At 32.4% G+C, this 17,812-nt stretch overlaps 2 protein-coding genes and 1 pseudogene across 2 annotated transcripts; 2 read left to right on the forward strand and 1 right to left on the reverse strand.

The window, feature by feature from the left end:
* Positions 1-4,905: 4,905 nt before the first annotated feature.
* Positions 4,906-8,780, forward strand: LOC105802000 (alpha,alpha-trehalose-phosphate synthase [UDP-forming] 5). The gene is made up of 4 exons (XM_012633397.2): positions 4,906-5,065; positions 5,542-7,614; positions 7,820-8,093; positions 8,202-8,780. The coding sequence occupies exons 2-4, from the start codon at positions 5,627-5,629 to the stop codon at positions 8,532-8,534; spliced, it is 2,595 nt and encodes an 864-aa protein (XP_012488851.1). The 5' UTR covers positions 4,906-5,065; positions 5,542-5,626; the 3' UTR covers positions 8,535-8,780.
* Positions 7,817-12,256, reverse strand: LOC105802002 (inositol-tetrakisphosphate 1-kinase 1). The gene has a single exon (XM_052623144.1). The coding sequence runs from the start codon at positions 11,940-11,942 to the stop codon at positions 10,833-10,835; it is 1,110 nt and encodes a 369-aa protein (XP_052479104.1). The 5' UTR covers positions 11,943-12,256; the 3' UTR covers positions 7,817-10,832.
* Positions 12,257-16,342: 4,086 nt separating this feature from the next.
* On the forward strand, positions 16,343-17,316 carry LOC105802009 (uncharacterized membrane protein At4g09580-like; annotated as a pseudogene).
* The last annotated feature ends 496 nt before the right edge of the window (positions 17,317-17,812 follow it).

Genomic DNA, 17,812 nt, shown 5'->3' on the forward strand with positions numbered 1-17,812 from the left:
AAACCGGCAGTAGGCTGTTTCCATACTTCGGCTTTTAGGAGGGCGTGGGTTCTTTTTGCTTTTTCACTTTTTTGGACAACGATGATAACGAATTAATTTTTTACCTTAAATTTGATCACTTAGTACTCGTATCTGGTAATTAAATTTATTTTAGATTTTTAAATTTAAAAAATATAAAAGGTTAATTATAGTTTCACATTATCATTTAAAAATTAAAATTTTATATAAATGTTTGGATAAATTGTATGGCGAGTCACTTTAAAATGGTATTGTTCCTATTTCGATTAGTTTAATCTTTTAATTAATTTAATTACTCTAATTAAAATAACTATTCGAATTAATTACTCTCAATTAAAAATTCACTAATCCATTAACGGATTATTAACATGACATTTTTAACTTTTAACTAAAACTACTATAATTAATTTAGAACATTTTTTCTTATTTATTTGCAACATAAAAGCAACCTAATTATTTTCTTATTGCCTCACGTGATTAATGGATTTTTAGAGCATTGCTCATTCTTATCTTCTTGCTGACAATCGTCACTATACCTTCTATCTTTGGTGGAAGATCATCAAATTTCATTGGTCAATGAAGTATTTTCTAGTGCCTCGATCTTCCATTGATTGGGTTAGTACATATCACTTCTATATTTTGCTGTACTTAGATTTTCCTGAAATTTTCTGAGGCTAAAACAGTATTGCATTGGAAAATAAAAGTCAAAGGAGGATCTGGATATTGGTGTATTTCTTAGCAACTAGTGTTGCTTCTGTTCTTGCACCTCTAATCGATTTCAGATACTATACAATACCTTTCTACATTTTCATGCTTCATTCCAATATTAATGACAGTCGAAGAAGTTAGCTTCTAATGGGTAATCTCTGTAATTCTTTCAGTTACTCTGTGTTATATAAACAAATTCTCAGTGTTGATATTTTTTTCGAATTTCCTCGCAAACAATTAGTTTCAATGAATAAAAAATTTATTCTTTTAATAATTGATAGGAAAATTATTTTATAAATGGGAAGTAAAAACATGTATTTTCACGCGGTTCAAATATAAATATGTAAGGCTAAATGTGGAAAAGGGTCAGATATTTCAAAATTGTTATATAATGACTTAATTTTTAAAAATGCTTAAATAAGGATTTTCACCTACTTCAACTTAATTTAGAATAAAACATATGTTAGTTGAATTAGATATTACTTGAAAAAATAGAAAAAAAATGAATTGAAACTTGATATATAACATTTTAAAAGTCTTTATTTGAGCACTTTAAACCATTTTTGACCTTTATTTGACTATTTTAAAAGGTTTGGCCTTCGCTTGAACACTTTTATAAATTTTATGCCCTATGTAACCATTTTGATATGTTTGAACCTTATGTGATTAACCCTTAAAAGGTTAGACCTCAATTTGAGCATTTAGTCTAATTATAAATACATATGATAATTATAAGCATAATAACCTTTTTAGCCCTTCAACTTTACAAATAAAGTCATTTTAGCTCTCCATTTAAATTTTCGCCTCTTTTAGCTATTAATTTATATTTTTTGTCAATTCACCCAAAATAGATGAAAAACTTAACGTTTGTTAACTTTGTTGATGTGACATGTATATAAATTTCCATGTAGTTGATACATCAAGATGTAATTAATTTTAAAATTTTTAAATATTTAAAACATTTTTATACTTTTAAATAAATTTAAAAATATTTTTTATAACTTTTAGATTTGTACACTACAATGATTTTTATACCAAAAGATCAAAGGCTAAATTTATTATTATACATTTTCTATGTATTGGACAACACAATTTAAATGGGCTTAATTATTATTATTATTTTTAAATTTGGTAATAAGGTTTTTTAACCCTTTAGCTTATTAGTTTTAACAATTTTAATTTACCTTTAATAAAATAGTAGGGTCAAACCGAGTAAATGTGTAAAGATTATGGGTTAAATTTATTATTGTACCTTATATATAAAACCCAAAACATACATTTAACTGTGCAATTTTAACAAATGAGTTATTTTGCTCACTCATCTAATAGGCATGAGCTAATTTATCTATTTTTAAATAGAGGATTAAAACGAAATTCTAAGTGTAAAATAAAAATTTTGTGGTACTTTTATTCGATTATAAAATACCGACGTAATAAATTGTATAATATATTGTAATTTGTATCACGCAAAATATTACGAGACATGTAATTGTAATGATATAATGTTTTTCAATAATCCTAAAACTATTAGGAGGAATTTTTGCTGTTACAAAAAAAATAAAATTACGTAGGTCATAATAGAATTGTGTGTTACAAAGTAATATTATTATATGTAATAAATATTTGTGTGATAATATAAATATTCGAGAATTGTTGTAGTACAAAATATATAAAACAAGTGATACAAATTATATAATTGAATAATATATATTGTAATTTGTGTTAAATAAAATATTTTATAGTATATAATAAAATAATATTTTTGTAACTTTTGAAAATGTCCGTTTAATTTGTCGGAAAAAATTGTCCGTTTATTACAGAGAGTGGGACAATAATGTTGTAATAAAAATGAACGAACCAGGTTTTAAGTTTGGACATTGGAGTGAGTGAGAGCATGACCGTCCAACCTTAAATGATTGCGATGCTGATTTGCTTGTCTGTCTCCAAATGGCCCAATCCATTCAAACCCCACCATTCTTTACCTCTCCCAATTCAGAAATAATAATAACAATAATTCAACACCCATCATTGTAAAACATTACCCTTTTTAATTTATTTTTAGGTAAAGTACTGTTAATGTCATTAAAGTATGGATAATTTTATATTTTAGTCACTAATTTTAAAAAATTAAAAGATGATTATTAAATTGTTTAAATTTTTTTATTTAAATTATTAAAACTGTTTGAAAGTTTTTATTTGAGTCATTGTGTTGTTAAGTTTTTTTTTTCTTTTTAAAGCTTTACTAGTAAATTCAACCGATGATTCAATGATCGATGTAGTGAATTGGTAACCATCGACGAATAAAAGAATATACTTTAGATTCAAGTTGATTTAACGGTTAATGTTGGAGATTAGAAAAGAAAGTTATTTGAATTTTGATTCTCAGGTTCATGACGTTCAAAATTGTTTCATAAACAAATTTAAGGTGTAGACGGTGCGAACAAATAAAGTCATATAACAGTGATTTTAACAGTTAGTTAAGTTACAAATAATTCAGGGACCATTTAGTAACATTTTTAAGTCGAATGATCAAAACGTAAATTTATTAATAATTTAATGTCTTTAAATATAATTTACCCTTTCTTTGATCATTAATTTATCTTCTTCCCATCATTTCTGAAATAGGAAAATTCGGTAGCGTTGGGCACACGATAACATATCATAATCCTTTTTTATTTTGATATTTTATATTTCAATTTTGGTGTAATTACTTTTTAAACAAGTTTTGTGGAATTAACACGAAAGAGAATATAAAATTGTTCCAAGTATTTCTTTTAAATAAGTCTTCTAATTAAAATGATTATTTTTGACGAGATTGTTACGTATCAAAATCTATTATTAACAACATTTACCGATGAGGCCTCGATTTGGTGGTTAAGATAGAAACTTTAGATCATTAAGTATTCAATTGAGTACCATCATTTGTAATTGTTATATATAAGTATTTAATCTCACAATATGTATGATTTTTTGGCTCATCATTTACAGTATTTTATATTAATTTAATTTTACATTATAACTCGATAAATACTTGTATTATATTTTGTGAATTTAAAATGCCTGATGCCAATAGCTTACTTAAATTGCAACTCAAATAGCTATTGCTTTTAGGACATTGACTAAATTACATATATGACTAAATCTTTAATCAATGTTTGTGTTTACTCCAAAAACCTAATTATTATTTGCCCCTCTAATAGTACCAGAGTGGTCATGGCAGTTGGCTTAGAGCCTCTACCATTAAAAAAGGGTTAATATTATTTATTTAAAGTGGCTAATGTAATAATTATCTTTAAATGCTTTGATTTAGTGATGCCTTTTAGAAGGGGAAGGACAAGTGTATGAGTGAGTATATGGGTCATTTTTATAAATAAAAAAAAGTTAATTTCTTAAAAATCCTTAAACTCTACGTTTTAAAAAAATAAATTTTAAATTATTTTATAGTTAAATAAACGTCTATTGAGCTCTTGATTTTATATGAAAAAAATTATTTTGAACTTCAGGTTCTTAATTTATCGTTGATGTAATAGAAATTCTATATACTTTTAACATTGGCATAAAATTTAAAAGAGTGATTAAACTATTCTCATCATATTCACATTAGTATAAAATGAAAATTAGTTTAAAATTCAAAATGTTTTTACTTTAATATTAAAATAAAAGGCTTTTATGGGTAAAAATTATATATTAAGGGGCCTATTTAACTACAAAAATAACATAAGGACTTGTTTAAACAAGGTATAATAGTTTAAGGGCTTTTGAAATATATTAGCCAAAAAAGAAAAAGTGGGCGAGGATCATAATTGTTAAATGAATATTTGGTCCGTGTAACACACGTGCTATGGAGAGTGTTTGACTTAAGGATATTTTATACTGTCATCATTGTCAGGAGTTTTTGGTGCGGGAATCAATTATAAGCAGTTAATCTCAGTTTAAACTAAAATTAAGTAATTAACCATGGTTTAACTTAATTAAGTTAACAAGCCCCCTCTCATTATTTTTTTATTGTTGGGTTTCACTGTTACCCTCCCATCACCACTCATCAAGCCATTGACAAAGAAAGAATCAAATATGCTTTTAATTTCTACAAAGACATCTCATTTGTTGCTTTATTGTTTCACTGTTCATACATAAAAAACCAAACTAAAAAGCAAACAAAAAGGGTCCATTTTTTTTATTTATTTATATCCCTTTAGGCTACTACTTCATGCCTTAGTCACAAAGAGAAAGGAACAGCGGCAACAGCGGCAACAGCAGCAGCAGCAAGAGGAGAATCTCTTGTTCCTATTTCACTTCATTCTCTTTTTTCTTCTTTTTTTTTTCTCGTAACATTCTAAAGGTAAGCTTTTTTCTCCTTTTCTTCTTAACTGCAACAATTTTTTTTTTCTTTTTCACTCATCAAGAACCCTTTTTTTTTAAATGTTTTTGAAGTACCTGTTTTGATCAACTTTGTTATGTGTTTTTAGTTGGTTTATGTAGGCTCAAGGTTAATTAGAATGCAGAGTTAAATTTGTTACTATAATTCAAAAGGCTTGTTAATAGGTACCCTGTTTTTTTTTTTTTTGGGGGGCCGCTGGGGATGGGGAGTAGATCAAAACCAGTGTCGGTTGCTACTAGCAAAATCGTTGTTTTTTTTTTAGAAGTGACAAAACCCAGTTTACCAAATTTGGAACTTGTTTGGTCTATTCATGTTTTGAGCATCAGTTGTCACTTTAGGCATTTCAAACTCGAAGGATATACGGGGTTGAATTCATATGGCTTTTTGTTCCTGTTATTGGTTCTGATTGTATTTGTTACTGTGTTTTTTCTTTGAAGATTTTTTCAAACAGTCGGTGGTGTTCTGCAATTATCGAAGGCAAAAGAGGGTGCTTATTTGTTTATTTATTTGCTGTTTCCTGTCATGGTTTCGAGGTCTTATTCTAATCTCTTGGACCTTGCCTCCGGTGATTCCCCGAGTTTCGGTGGGGAGCGAAAGAGGTTTCCTCGAGTAGCGACCGTCCCCGGGCTATTGTCCGAGGTTGACGATGAGACCTGCAACAGTGTTGGCTCTGAGGCTCCTTCTTCTGTTTCTCAAGAACGGATGATTATAGTAGGGAACCAGCTTCCACTTCGAGCACATCGAAACGAAGACAATGGAGAATGGTGCTTTAGTTGGGACGAAGATTCGCTTCTTTTGCAACTCAAAGACGGGCTCGGAGAAGATTTAGAAGTCATCTATGTAGGTTGTTTGAAAGAACAAGTTGCTCTGAATGAACAAGACGATGTCGCCCAAACATTGCTCGAAACTTTCAAATGTGTCCCTGCATTCATACCTCTCGAGCTTTTTACCAAGTTCTACCATGGATTCTGTAAACAACATCTGTGGCCTTTATTTCATTACATGCTCCCTTTATCACCAGATCTCGGGGGTCGGTTCGATCGTTCCCTATGGCAAGCTTATGTTTCGGTGAACAAGATTTTCGCTGATAAAGTGATGGAAGTGATAAGCCCTGATGATGATTATGTTTGGGTTCATGACTATCATTTGATGGTTTTACCGACATTTTTGAGGAAGAGGTTTAATAGGGTGAAACTCGGATTCTTCCTCCATAGCCCGTTCCCGTCATCTGAAATATATAGGACACTTCCCGTGAGAGATGAAATTCTAAGAGCATTACTCAACTCCGATCTCATCGGGTTTCATACTTTTGATTATGCTAGGCACTTCCTCTCATGTTGTGGCAGAATGCTTGGTCTTTCTTATCAATCAAAGCGTGGTTACATAGGGCTTGAATATTACGGTCGCACGGTCAGCATTAAAATACTTCCGGTCGGGATTCATATAGGACAACTCCAATCCGTGCTGAACCTTCCTGAGACTGCAGCTAAGGTGGCTGAGTTGCGGGATCAATTTAGGGGTCAAACCGTTATGCTCGGAGTTGATGACATGGACATTTTTAAGGGGATCAGCTTGAAGCTTTTGGCCATGGAGCAATTGCTTATGCAACATCCCGAGAATAGAGGTGAAGTCGTATTGGTTCAAATCGCAAATCCCGCGAGAGGCCGAGGAAGAGATGTACAAGAGGTCCAGTCTGAAACTTATGCCACGGTGAAGAGGATTAATAATAGGTTTGGAAGACCAGGATATGATCTGGTTGTTTTGATCGATACCCCACTCCAGCTTTACGAGCGAATTGCTTATTACGTTATTGCTGAGTGTTGTCTGGTTACAGCAGTGAGGGATGGGATGAATCTTATACCGTATGAGTATATTATATGCCGACAAGGAAATGAAAAGCTAGACGAGACCCTAGGGCTCGATCCATCGGCACCAAAAAAGAGCATGTTGGTTGTGTCTGAATTTATTGGATGCTCACCATCTCTGAGTGGGGCAATTAGAGTAAATCCATGGAATATCGATGCCGTGGCTGAAGCTATGGATTCGTCACTAATTGTCTCCGAGGCTGAAAAGCAACTGCGGCACGAAAAGCACTATAGATACGTGAGTACGCATGATGTGGCATATTGGGCACGCAGCTTTTTGCAGGATCTCGAGAGGGCATGTGGGGATCATTTGAGGCGGAGGTGCTGGGGAATCGGTTTTGGTTTAGGGTTCCGAGTAATAGCTTTGGATCCGAATTTTAGGAAGCTTTCTGTTGAGCATATTGTTTCAGCTTACAGGAGAACCAAGAACCGCGCAATTCTTTTGGATTACGATGGCACCTTGATGCCGACCGGTTCATTAAATACTACTCCCAATATAGAGGCTGTCGGAATCTTGAACAATCTGTGCCAAGATCCCAAGAACGTTGTTTTCCTTGTTAGTAGAAAAGATAGAAAGATTCTAACCGAATGGTTTTCCTGTTGTAAAAAGCTCGGACTCGCAGCAGAGAACGGTTATTTTATCAGGTGTGCTTCTTTGATCTCGTCATCCATTCTTTGATTGGCCACTGCTAATGTAGAAAATAGATTTGGTTCATTCTTGTTGCCAACAAGCTCGGCTTATTTTAGGTTTTGCAAACTATAACAGAGCTAGTCTTAATTATTAGTCCGATTCTTTGCAAACTATAATTGTTATTAACTTATCCTTTTACTATTTGTTGTTTTTCCCCAGGCCGAACCATGATTCAGATTGGGAAACATGTGTCTCGCTGCCTGACTTTGATTGGAAGCAGATTGCTGAGCCGGTGATGAAATTATACACTGAAACAACAGATGGTTCTACCATCGAGACGAAAGAGAGTGCGCTTGTGTGGAATTACCTGTATGCCGATCCTGATTTTGGATTTTGCCAGGCTAAGGAGCTTTTAGATCACCTCGAAAGCGTTCTTGCTAACGAGCCGGTTTCAGTTAAGAGTGGCCAGCACGTTGTAGAAGTTAAACCTCAGGTTAGTACATACACAATGGCATATCAATCTCCATCATTACTCTTAAAACGTAACTGATCAGGGCAGGGTTTTACAACTTGTAATTGCTTCGTGCTGTTAATTTCGCAGGGTGTGAACAAGGGCCTCGTTGCCGAACATCTTCTCACGACAATGAGACAAAAAGGAAAGCTTCCGGATTTCGTTCTTTGTATCGGAGATGACCGGTCAGACGAGGACATGTTCGAGGTGATCATGCGTGCAAAGACCAGTCCCCGTCTCTCCCCGGTTGCCGAGGTGTTTGCTTGCACTGTCGGCCAGAAACCGAGCAAAGCCAAATACTACGTGGAAGACCGAAGCGAGATTTTGAGAATGTTGCAGGCTTTAGCCAATGCTTCTGAACAGGCTGCAAAGACCGCTCCCACCCCAGCTTCTTGCGGTGGACTAATTATCAACAGAGAGTGACCAGCTCCGGTCTTTCGATCATCCTACATGGTTTTCATATCAAACTGTACATTGCAGTTATCAATTGGTAGAGTTTTCTAGTTAAAAAAAAAAACAGAGCATGAAAATATTGAATTTCTGGCCTTTCTTATATGTAATGTCGAATAAATGGAGATAGTTTTGTCAAAAATGCCTTTTGGATCGTGCTTGTTGTAGCTTCTATTGTGAGTTTTACAAAGTTATCCCTTATGTTTTCTCTTTTTTCCATCTCCTTTGTTATTTGTTACCCTGCTTTCTGCTAGTTTATTAATATAATTTTTTTCAGGTATTTTTTTGCCTGTTCTGATAATGGCATTATTTTTAGAATATAATTTTTTAAAGAAATTAACCCTAGTGTAGGCAAAGACCTGATTTTAACAGCTAAAAATATATGTTCTTTTTCCTGTAAAGGCCTCAGCAGAATACAAACAATCCAAATTCACATCAATTACAGCAGAAAAAAAAAATTACACATCAGCTAAAACACAACTTCATTAGAACAATGCTCTATTTCAATGTCCAAGAAGCAAATATTGTGGACTCATCAAAGCAAAACCATTTAAAAAGTTTCCTTTGATAGTAAGACTCGGCAGTGGCGACAAATCCGGAAAGACAATAAACCTAGAATTTGGCACTTAGAATCCGGAAAGACAACAAACTAGAGCATTGTGTCACTGTACATACATACATAACATGCAAGCATTAGCATTATAAAGCATCACAGTGAAAAACAATAATATTATGAGGAATCCAAACAATAGAAAAGGGCTGAAGATGGAAAACATCACGGTTGTTGCAATCGGCAGCCGTACAAATATGGGATTTGAGAACACTAGTAGAGATACACAAAGCATGAGCATTTCTATATAAGGTTACACTTCAAACATCCACGTTACGAAAACAAGTGTTCATATATTCCTAGCCAATACTTTTTTGCTGGAATCAGCTTGTTGAAAGTACGATTATAAAAGCTGTCACCATGACCAATTATGGTGGAAACATAAACTGCTAAAAAAGGCATTCAGATCCAAAAAAAAAACAGGGTTTGTCATTTTCGACAGCAGTAGAAACTGTTGGCAGTCATAACAAATGCGATAAATGCCATAAAAACAGGATGCGGAAACAGGACAAATGAAAACACAGTTATGTAAAACCAGCATGATTTTGCATAAGGTTTACGTGTCAACAGATTTCACATTCCCCACATCCTTTCCGAGATATCAGGCCATGCAACAAAGATAACCCTAATCCCATGTTAGTAAACCCTAGAGTAAATCAAAACCTTTCCTCCATTCTAATAATTCTCATCAATCATTAACAGTTATCTGCAATTAATCCAATACGAATAAACCATTCACTTGGCATGCAAATCTAAAAAGTTTTCCTCATCGAGAGAATTAAAAAAGAAAAGAAATTGACATTTTTAATCCATTAAGGTACTCAATGCTTTTGTTTGCAACATAGCCTGCAAACTAGAAGCACTTACCAAAATTAATCTTTAAGGGAAAAGAAGGAAACCCTGTTCAAAACAGATAACGTTTCTAAGGAATCATACCTGATATTCAACATACCGATTATCCACAAACCATAGCAGTGAATATGAACTATCTCCTGAAGCTAAGCTTCAGAGTGTGCCAAATTATACAGCAAGTTTACAAAAGCTAATAGGGGAATGCAGTTGCATTCCTTTCCTTATAATCATTTTAGGCAAAGATTCGGATGACACCGTAACGGACTACCAAATCGTTACTTCAAAGAAGAAAAACCTAATGGAGTTGTAGCAATCAATTCTTCAAAACTAAGCTCAATCGAACATGTAAAGGAGCAAATAATTTAGACAATGCAAGTAAAAAGTAAAGGAAAATTGAAATGAAATTATCATTGGTAAAAATCAAGAAGATTAAAATGAATCTATTTGCCAAAGTTCAAATCTATAACAATTACTGAGAAAAAAAAACTTAAAAGCCTCAAAGTACAACTTAAGTTCCCTAAAACGTCAAAGAGTTTTGAAAAGTACCTATCTCCAGAAGTTGGTGGACGGAATATACATGATTAGCACTTCATACCATGTAACTGTTGTCAAGAAGCTACAACTAAACTCAAAAGTTCCCAACCTAGCTATTTCAACATTGTATCAAACTGATGTCTAAAAAATGGAAAATGTGAAATTGGCTTTGCCTCCACGAGCCACTAGGATCCCATTCCTTGTACAATTGCAGCAACCCTCTGAAAACGGACTGAGCTATGCCTTTCTCATAGTCAAGAAGCCTAAAAGCTGTGTCAAACTTGGATAGAGTTCTCCATTTCTTCCCCATCGCTACAGCAAGAATTGGGCACAATTTTCCTTATTTCTTTCTCACAACTAAGAACCAGCCTTCCATCAGTCCCTACCACCGCCTCCTGGCTATACTCCTCAACTGAATCCTTCTCCACTACCACTTGCCTTTCCTTCCTATAGACCATATCACAAAAGAAATCAGTCAAAACAGTTTCATATCCTGGCATTTTTGCATAACCCGGAAAATAGTTGATGTCGATAATGAGATAACGGTTTCCGAATCGGGTATCTCTTATCACGTCAAAATTAAACAAGTTCAAGTTCATTGCCCTTCTCAACCCCTTAGCAATATCCGTCATGAAACTCTGTGGTGGCAATTCAGTGTCCTCCAAATGCATCATCTTATAGTACTTATCATCACTTTTCTGATGAGTAGCCAAATTGGATACTTGAGAGAACGATAGAGAGCCTTGTAAACTATTCAATTTCTCCTCCGAAACGTCTGGTAATGACTTCCTTTTAACACATTTCACATATTCCCCAACCACATAAACCTTGAAAATAACCCCTCCATGGTTAATAAACTCCTGCAAAACAATCGGGGGTTTAAGCTTGTTTAACCCTTCATGGTTAAAAACGAGAGCCATTTTGTGCGATTTGGCACTCCCATCAGCTACCAAGGGCTTCGCAATAACAGGAAACTTAAGCAATTCCCAAGCTTGGTTATCAAACAAGGTTTCCCGATCGTAAATCACGATCTGTTTAGGGATCCCAAAGGTTTCGCTTTGATTTTCGATCTTGAGTTCGGACACCACCTGGAGCATCGAAATCCTATTGTGGAGCCGTTCGATTGCAGCAGGAGAATCAATGATTACAGCATTAGGGTTTTGAGAACGGAAATCCTCGAGCTGACTCCTCCAATCCTCACCGTACAACTTGTGAAGCAGGCAATCAAACGGCCCTTGATCAGCCAAAGGACGTCCCATATCGATCTTAACCAGATCGATTCCATGTGACCTCGCTTGCTTCACCAACGATTCTCGAATGAAACTGTTCTCTTTCTTCGGCAACAACGCGTAACCAATCTCGAATCTTCTCCCTCCTCCCGCCATTGCTCCTTTTTTTCCCCTTTTCTCTGTTTCTCTCAGTTGAATAAAAATCTCTCCTTCAGCTTCTTTGTCTTTAACCTTCGATCACTCGATTCAGAAAATGAAACGCTCGCTTCTTTCGCATTCCGGATTTTCTATAGATCCAAACAAAACCAAATTATGATTAATGAAAAGACTCAATTTTTTGGATTTGTTAGGGTGGGCTTTTCTCTTCTTCTTCTTCTTCTTCTTTTTTCTTTTAAAAATATAAATTAATTTCCTTTTGGTCTTTTTCTAAGAGCCTTGGAAAAAAAATTAATTTTTTTCGCGGGGCTGAGTTGGGGACAGCAAAGGAAGAGAATGGGGAACGTATATATAGGTTCGACTAGGGTTAAGTAAGGAGAGAGAATGATAACGTAACCAGGGTTAGTATACAAGTAATAAACACGTGGCATATTCTTTTAGGTGATATGCTGATTCGCGCCGCACAATTAAAACATTTATAAATGGACGGTGGTGATGATGGTCAACGTTTGATTGACGTGATTCGGTGTGGAGGAATTTTTTTTAAGTTTAGTACTGGCCAAATTAGATTCAACCGGTAGATTGAATCAATTAATGAGTTGAACTCAAAATTATTTAAAAGAGTTAAATTGGATTTTGAATGAACTAATCAAAATATTAAAATATGGAATGAATTGGTTGAATTATTTTTTACTTTTAATAATTTATTTAATTAAAATTAGATCAAGAGATTAAATTGATGGATTTGAGAATTGATAATTTAATTAGTTCGATTTTATCTAAAATGTAACTACTAACTATAAAATGCAAACAAAATAAGAATTGAAACAAAATGTAAAATTAAGTAATTACATTTATCTAAAACTCACTTATCGAAATAAAACCTACACATGATATTAAAAATAAATATATAATTACGAACTTGAATACTCAAAAGATTATCCCATTTGGAATGGAGAACTTATCTTAGGCTTTGGTTTTTATTTGGTGATAGGAGGAATTTTAGCTCATTATTATCAAGGAGTTTTAAATTTTAAGCCAAAAGCTTAGCCTTAGTTTTTACAATATTAGTTGTATTTTTTCTTTTAAGATTTTCATGATAGATTGTGATTATATTTATTTTGTTTAATAGGATAATGCGCTTTAGCGCGCTTAAACTTACGTCCTCTTATACTGACAATAATGTCAATATCAATCGAATTAAGAATAAATTATCTATTATTTTACTTGTTTTATATTTGCATGGAATGGATTTAAATTATGACTCCATACCACATTTATATGATATTTTTAAAGATGTGAGTTGTATTTTATTTTATTGCCACGTGGCTTAATTGTGGCACACTTTTTTAGAGGTGATGTGGATAACATTATCACGTGAGCTTTTGTTTTCTTCATTTTATGATTAAATGTTTTCTTTTGGAAAAATAAAGGAAAGTATATAATCCGGAACTTGTAAGTCGTAACTACCAATAGAAAATTTTGGGTTTTATTTAATACTTCAAATGGAAAAAGAAAATTTTAATTTAATTTAATTAGAGGCATATTGTACATTTTACAATAATAAAATATAATTTCCAAATATAATTTTAATATTTTATATTTTATAATTTTTAAATAATTAAATTAAAATTTTATCATTTTTAAGATCAAAATATAATTTTACTATTACTAATTTAAAATTTTATAAATTATAAAGAATTTAAATGAAAAAAAAATCATTTTAAGAGAGTTGAGGCCTTTGCCAACCCTCTTGGCTTCATTACTGAACATAATTTTATGGTGAATTCAATTTGTTTACATCTATTTCGATAGTGGTTTGATTCGAGTTAGTGAGTTGAGTTGAGAAATTTTATATAAATATTATTTCCTATTTGAATAAAAATATTCTTAAATTGTAAGCCATACATATTAAGATGAAGCAGACGATGAGTAATTTAAGCAAAGTAAAAGTATGAATATAAAGATCTAAACAAATATGTATGAAGGATGTGGGTGGTACACTTGATAGGTTAAGGGTCCTGCATAATTGGCAAGATTACACCTTTTCAAGCACTTGATATGATGTTTTTGTTCTACAAGTCCATTATCTCTTTAAGTATCAAAAATAATACCAAACTTGTTAAAGAGTCTCTCGACTCCATAAAAAATATTTCATTAAGTTCTCCCAATTGAATCCACCTCTCTTCAACAAATTTGATATTAAATTAGTCAAGATAAATAATTAAAATAAAAAAATATGTTTATAAATGCATTTAATTTGTTTTTGTAAGAAATAAAATAAAATTCAACTTTTTTCTTAAATTCTTTGTATTTGTAGTTAATAATTACCAAAATAACTTATTTTTTCTTATATAATTTATTAATCTAACAAATATGATAAAATCAAACATGTGATGTGAATAAAGAAAATATGTATTAAAATAAACAATAAAAAGCAAGGAGAGAGAGAGAGGTGGATTTAGGGGCTGATAGGGTCCAATATTATTAATAGAATTTTTTTATTTAGATATTTTATAATTTATAAAATTTTAAATTAATAACGATAAAATTATATATTATTCTGTTAAAAATAATAAAGATTTAACTTAATTCTTTAAAAATTATAAAAATATAAATTATTAAATCGTGTCAAGAGATAGTGTGATCGGTTGGATGCCATATTGTGGAGGACGAAAAGCCATGCAAAGACAAATTTCTTTTTCCTTTTTTTTTTTTCTTTTTGGGTGTTTTGTCGGGAAGATGGAAACAACCCTCCCTTCAAAGTCTTAAACTGAAACATGGATTGATTTTGACTGAAACTGTTTTTTTTTTCTTTTTCTTAAGCACATGAAAGTGAAGCCTTTTATCTAAATGCATAAAATTTTAAACACAGCTTGTAACCTCCAAACATACGTGGCTCTCTCTGATGCCTCACAATTCAGTTTTTCCTTGATATAGATTTTGAGCACAACCAACTTCCATTGGCAACATTAAAGTGGGTTAGTTTAGAGTTATCTACTGGTCAGGTCATTCGATTAAACTTGAAGCCCTACTAAAAAATGAGATAGTTTAAATAGAAATATAAGCTCGGAATATGAGTTTAGATAAAAAAAGAGAAAACGGGCTTGACCCCAATCCGATCTGAATACATATTTTTTAAAATTTATTAAAAAATATTTATTTTAATATTTTTAGTGTATTCAATATATTATATTTTTAAATTTATTTTATATAATATTAAAATAATAATAATACGAGTCAAATCGTTCTTTAATAAATTTTATTAGGGTCTGATCCAGCCATGAACAGCCCAGTTGAGCTTTGGTATTTTATTATTGGAGTTGGTGGTAGTGGAAACTCATAACGTGGAGGTGGCCACCTTTTTGAGTGGCCTTTAAAAGGTCTTTCATTGAAATGTTCTAAGCCCAATTCATTGAATTACCTTGGGCCACAATAATCTATAGTGAATGTTATTGGTTAAAATATGCTTTTGAAAACTTAAAATTTAATTTTTATATTTTTATTTCAAGCGTTTTAGATTTTAAAATTTAGATATGATTATTCAAATTATTAATTTTTATTAAATTTATTGGTGTAACATTTTGAAATAAAAAAATTACGTGGTAATCATGTAACTAAAAAATGATGTATTGAACCTAAACAAAAAAATAACAATGTTAATACTTTGAATTTAATTTTGAAATTTAAAAACAAATGAGCTAAATAACTAAAAATAAATAAATTTTAAAATTTCAGAAATTAGAGAGAATTATATAGCACATTTCAACCAATGTCTTTTTTAAAAGAAACTGACAAAATTATAAAGAATGTTAAGTAAAACGTGAAGAAGTGGAAGGAAAAATGGTATTAAACAGTGGCATTACGTCATCCACCTTTTTTTTAATAATTTAATATCACATTAACATTTTCATTAAAAAAAGAAAATCAAATCTAAATAAAAATCTTAAAATATAAAACAAAATTATTAATGTGTTATTAAACTTTCACACAATTCTTTGTCGAAAAGCAAAGACGGTGGTTCGTGAGTTTGCCGAAGATTACTAGGATGCTTCTTACATTCTTAATGTTCGATAAAGACGCCACATTGGCAATTGGTTTTTGTCGATGTAGGGTAATAATCATTTGTCTCTATGTGTAAGAAAATTTCAATATTTATCTATTTATTTTTTCAAAATATTTATCTTTTTATAGTTAGGGTTTATTTTTTTCTTTTATAATTTTTATTTTTTAAAATAAAAATATAGATAAAGATGTCAAGAATTCGACGGTAAATACGATAAAAAAAATAATTAAGAATAAAATTTCAAAATCTCATGCTACATAGATAAATGGGTTATAATCGAACCAAAAGAAATGATGAAAAGGTTGTCAGCTATAGTTGCGTTAATATGTAATAAACCGTGTATGATTTTTGGGAGCTGACGGTGGTTATAGTATTCGTTTTGGGGTATATCGGCGTTTATTTAACCATGCCCCCTTCTGATTATAGCTTCCTCAAGTTACCCAGGAGCCTTGAAGATCTTCATATTCTCAGGTTTCCTAATTTGTTAGCTCTCTTCTCAATTTCTTTTTCTTCTGTAAATTCATTTTTGAGATGTATTTTGTGGGATTCTGTTTTTGCATAATGTTACCCTGTAGAGATCACCTTGAAAGCTACACAAGCGACTATACCATACAAGTGTTGGTGGGATATAGTGTAGTATTTTCATGCAAACTTTCATGATACCGGGGACTATTTTCATGTCATTGCTCGCCGGAGCGTTGCTCGGAGTCTTCAAGGCGTAGTCCTCGTTGTGTTCACTGCCACAGCCGGTGCTTCTTCTTGCTATTTCTTGTCGAGAGTGATCGGTTGGCCCCTTGTCTTTTCCCTATGGCCTGACAAGGTAAGCTTCTTCCAATACCTATATATGTAACCCCATTTTTTGCTTTCATTGAACTGAAAAGTGGAACTTCTTGCAGGTTGCACAAAGAAGCGAACGACTACTGAACTATATGCTTTTCTTAAGGCTTACTCCGACTCTGCCGAACACGTTCAATAACGTCTCTTCGCCTATCGTCGACGTGCCTTATCATATCTTCTTCACCGCAACTTTCATCGGACTCATACCTGCTGCTTACATAACTGTCAGGCTATAGCCTAAACTTCTCTCTATTCTTTCTACGATCGACATGGCAATGAAAACCCTGCTTCGATTCCGTTCTTCTTACTTCGATAATGCGTGCTTGTTCTCTGTTTCTTCTGTAGGCAGGAATAGCTTTGGGAGAGTTGAAATCAATAGGAGATCTTTTCGACTTCAACTTGATTGCCACTCTTTTCCTTATAGGACTCGTCTCCGTCCAGCCTACGCTCATTAGCAAGACCAAATCGTAGCATTTAAACGCAACATGATGTCGCTGTTTCTCCGGTTGATGAAACTTCACACTGATCCTACCGACGGCTAAGACGAAGAAGGTCTGATCCGGGAAGTTGTTATTCATCAAAATCTTTTCCATGCATTGTATTTTGCTTTAATCAATTCTCAGGTTTGAGTCTGTATAAGGAAAGGAACATTCAGTTTCAATTTATATAATTATTGTCAACAATGGTCTAAACCCTTTGAAGAAGCTAAGTAACTTTCACAAGCAATTAGTTGCAATTTTCTAAACTTTTTTTAAAAATAACAAAAAAAAAAATTCCATTGATAAAGATCCCTTAAAACAACCAAAAAAACGTTGATATAGAAAATAGTAAACTATTAAAATAGTTACTTTATCCGTTTTAGTTTATATTTTAGTGACTTATGTTTGAAATATTATGTTTTAGTCACTTGTGTTATTGTGTTGTAACATTTTAATCACTGAACCGTTAATTGCCGTTAACAGTGTAA

Source organism: Gossypium raimondii, chromosome 11 (genome assembly GCF_025698545.1).
Source record: "Gossypium raimondii isolate GPD5lz chromosome 11, ASM2569854v1, whole genome shotgun sequence".
In the NCBI taxonomy this organism is placed as follows: domain Eukaryota; kingdom Viridiplantae; phylum Streptophyta; class Magnoliopsida; order Malvales; family Malvaceae; genus Gossypium; species Gossypium raimondii.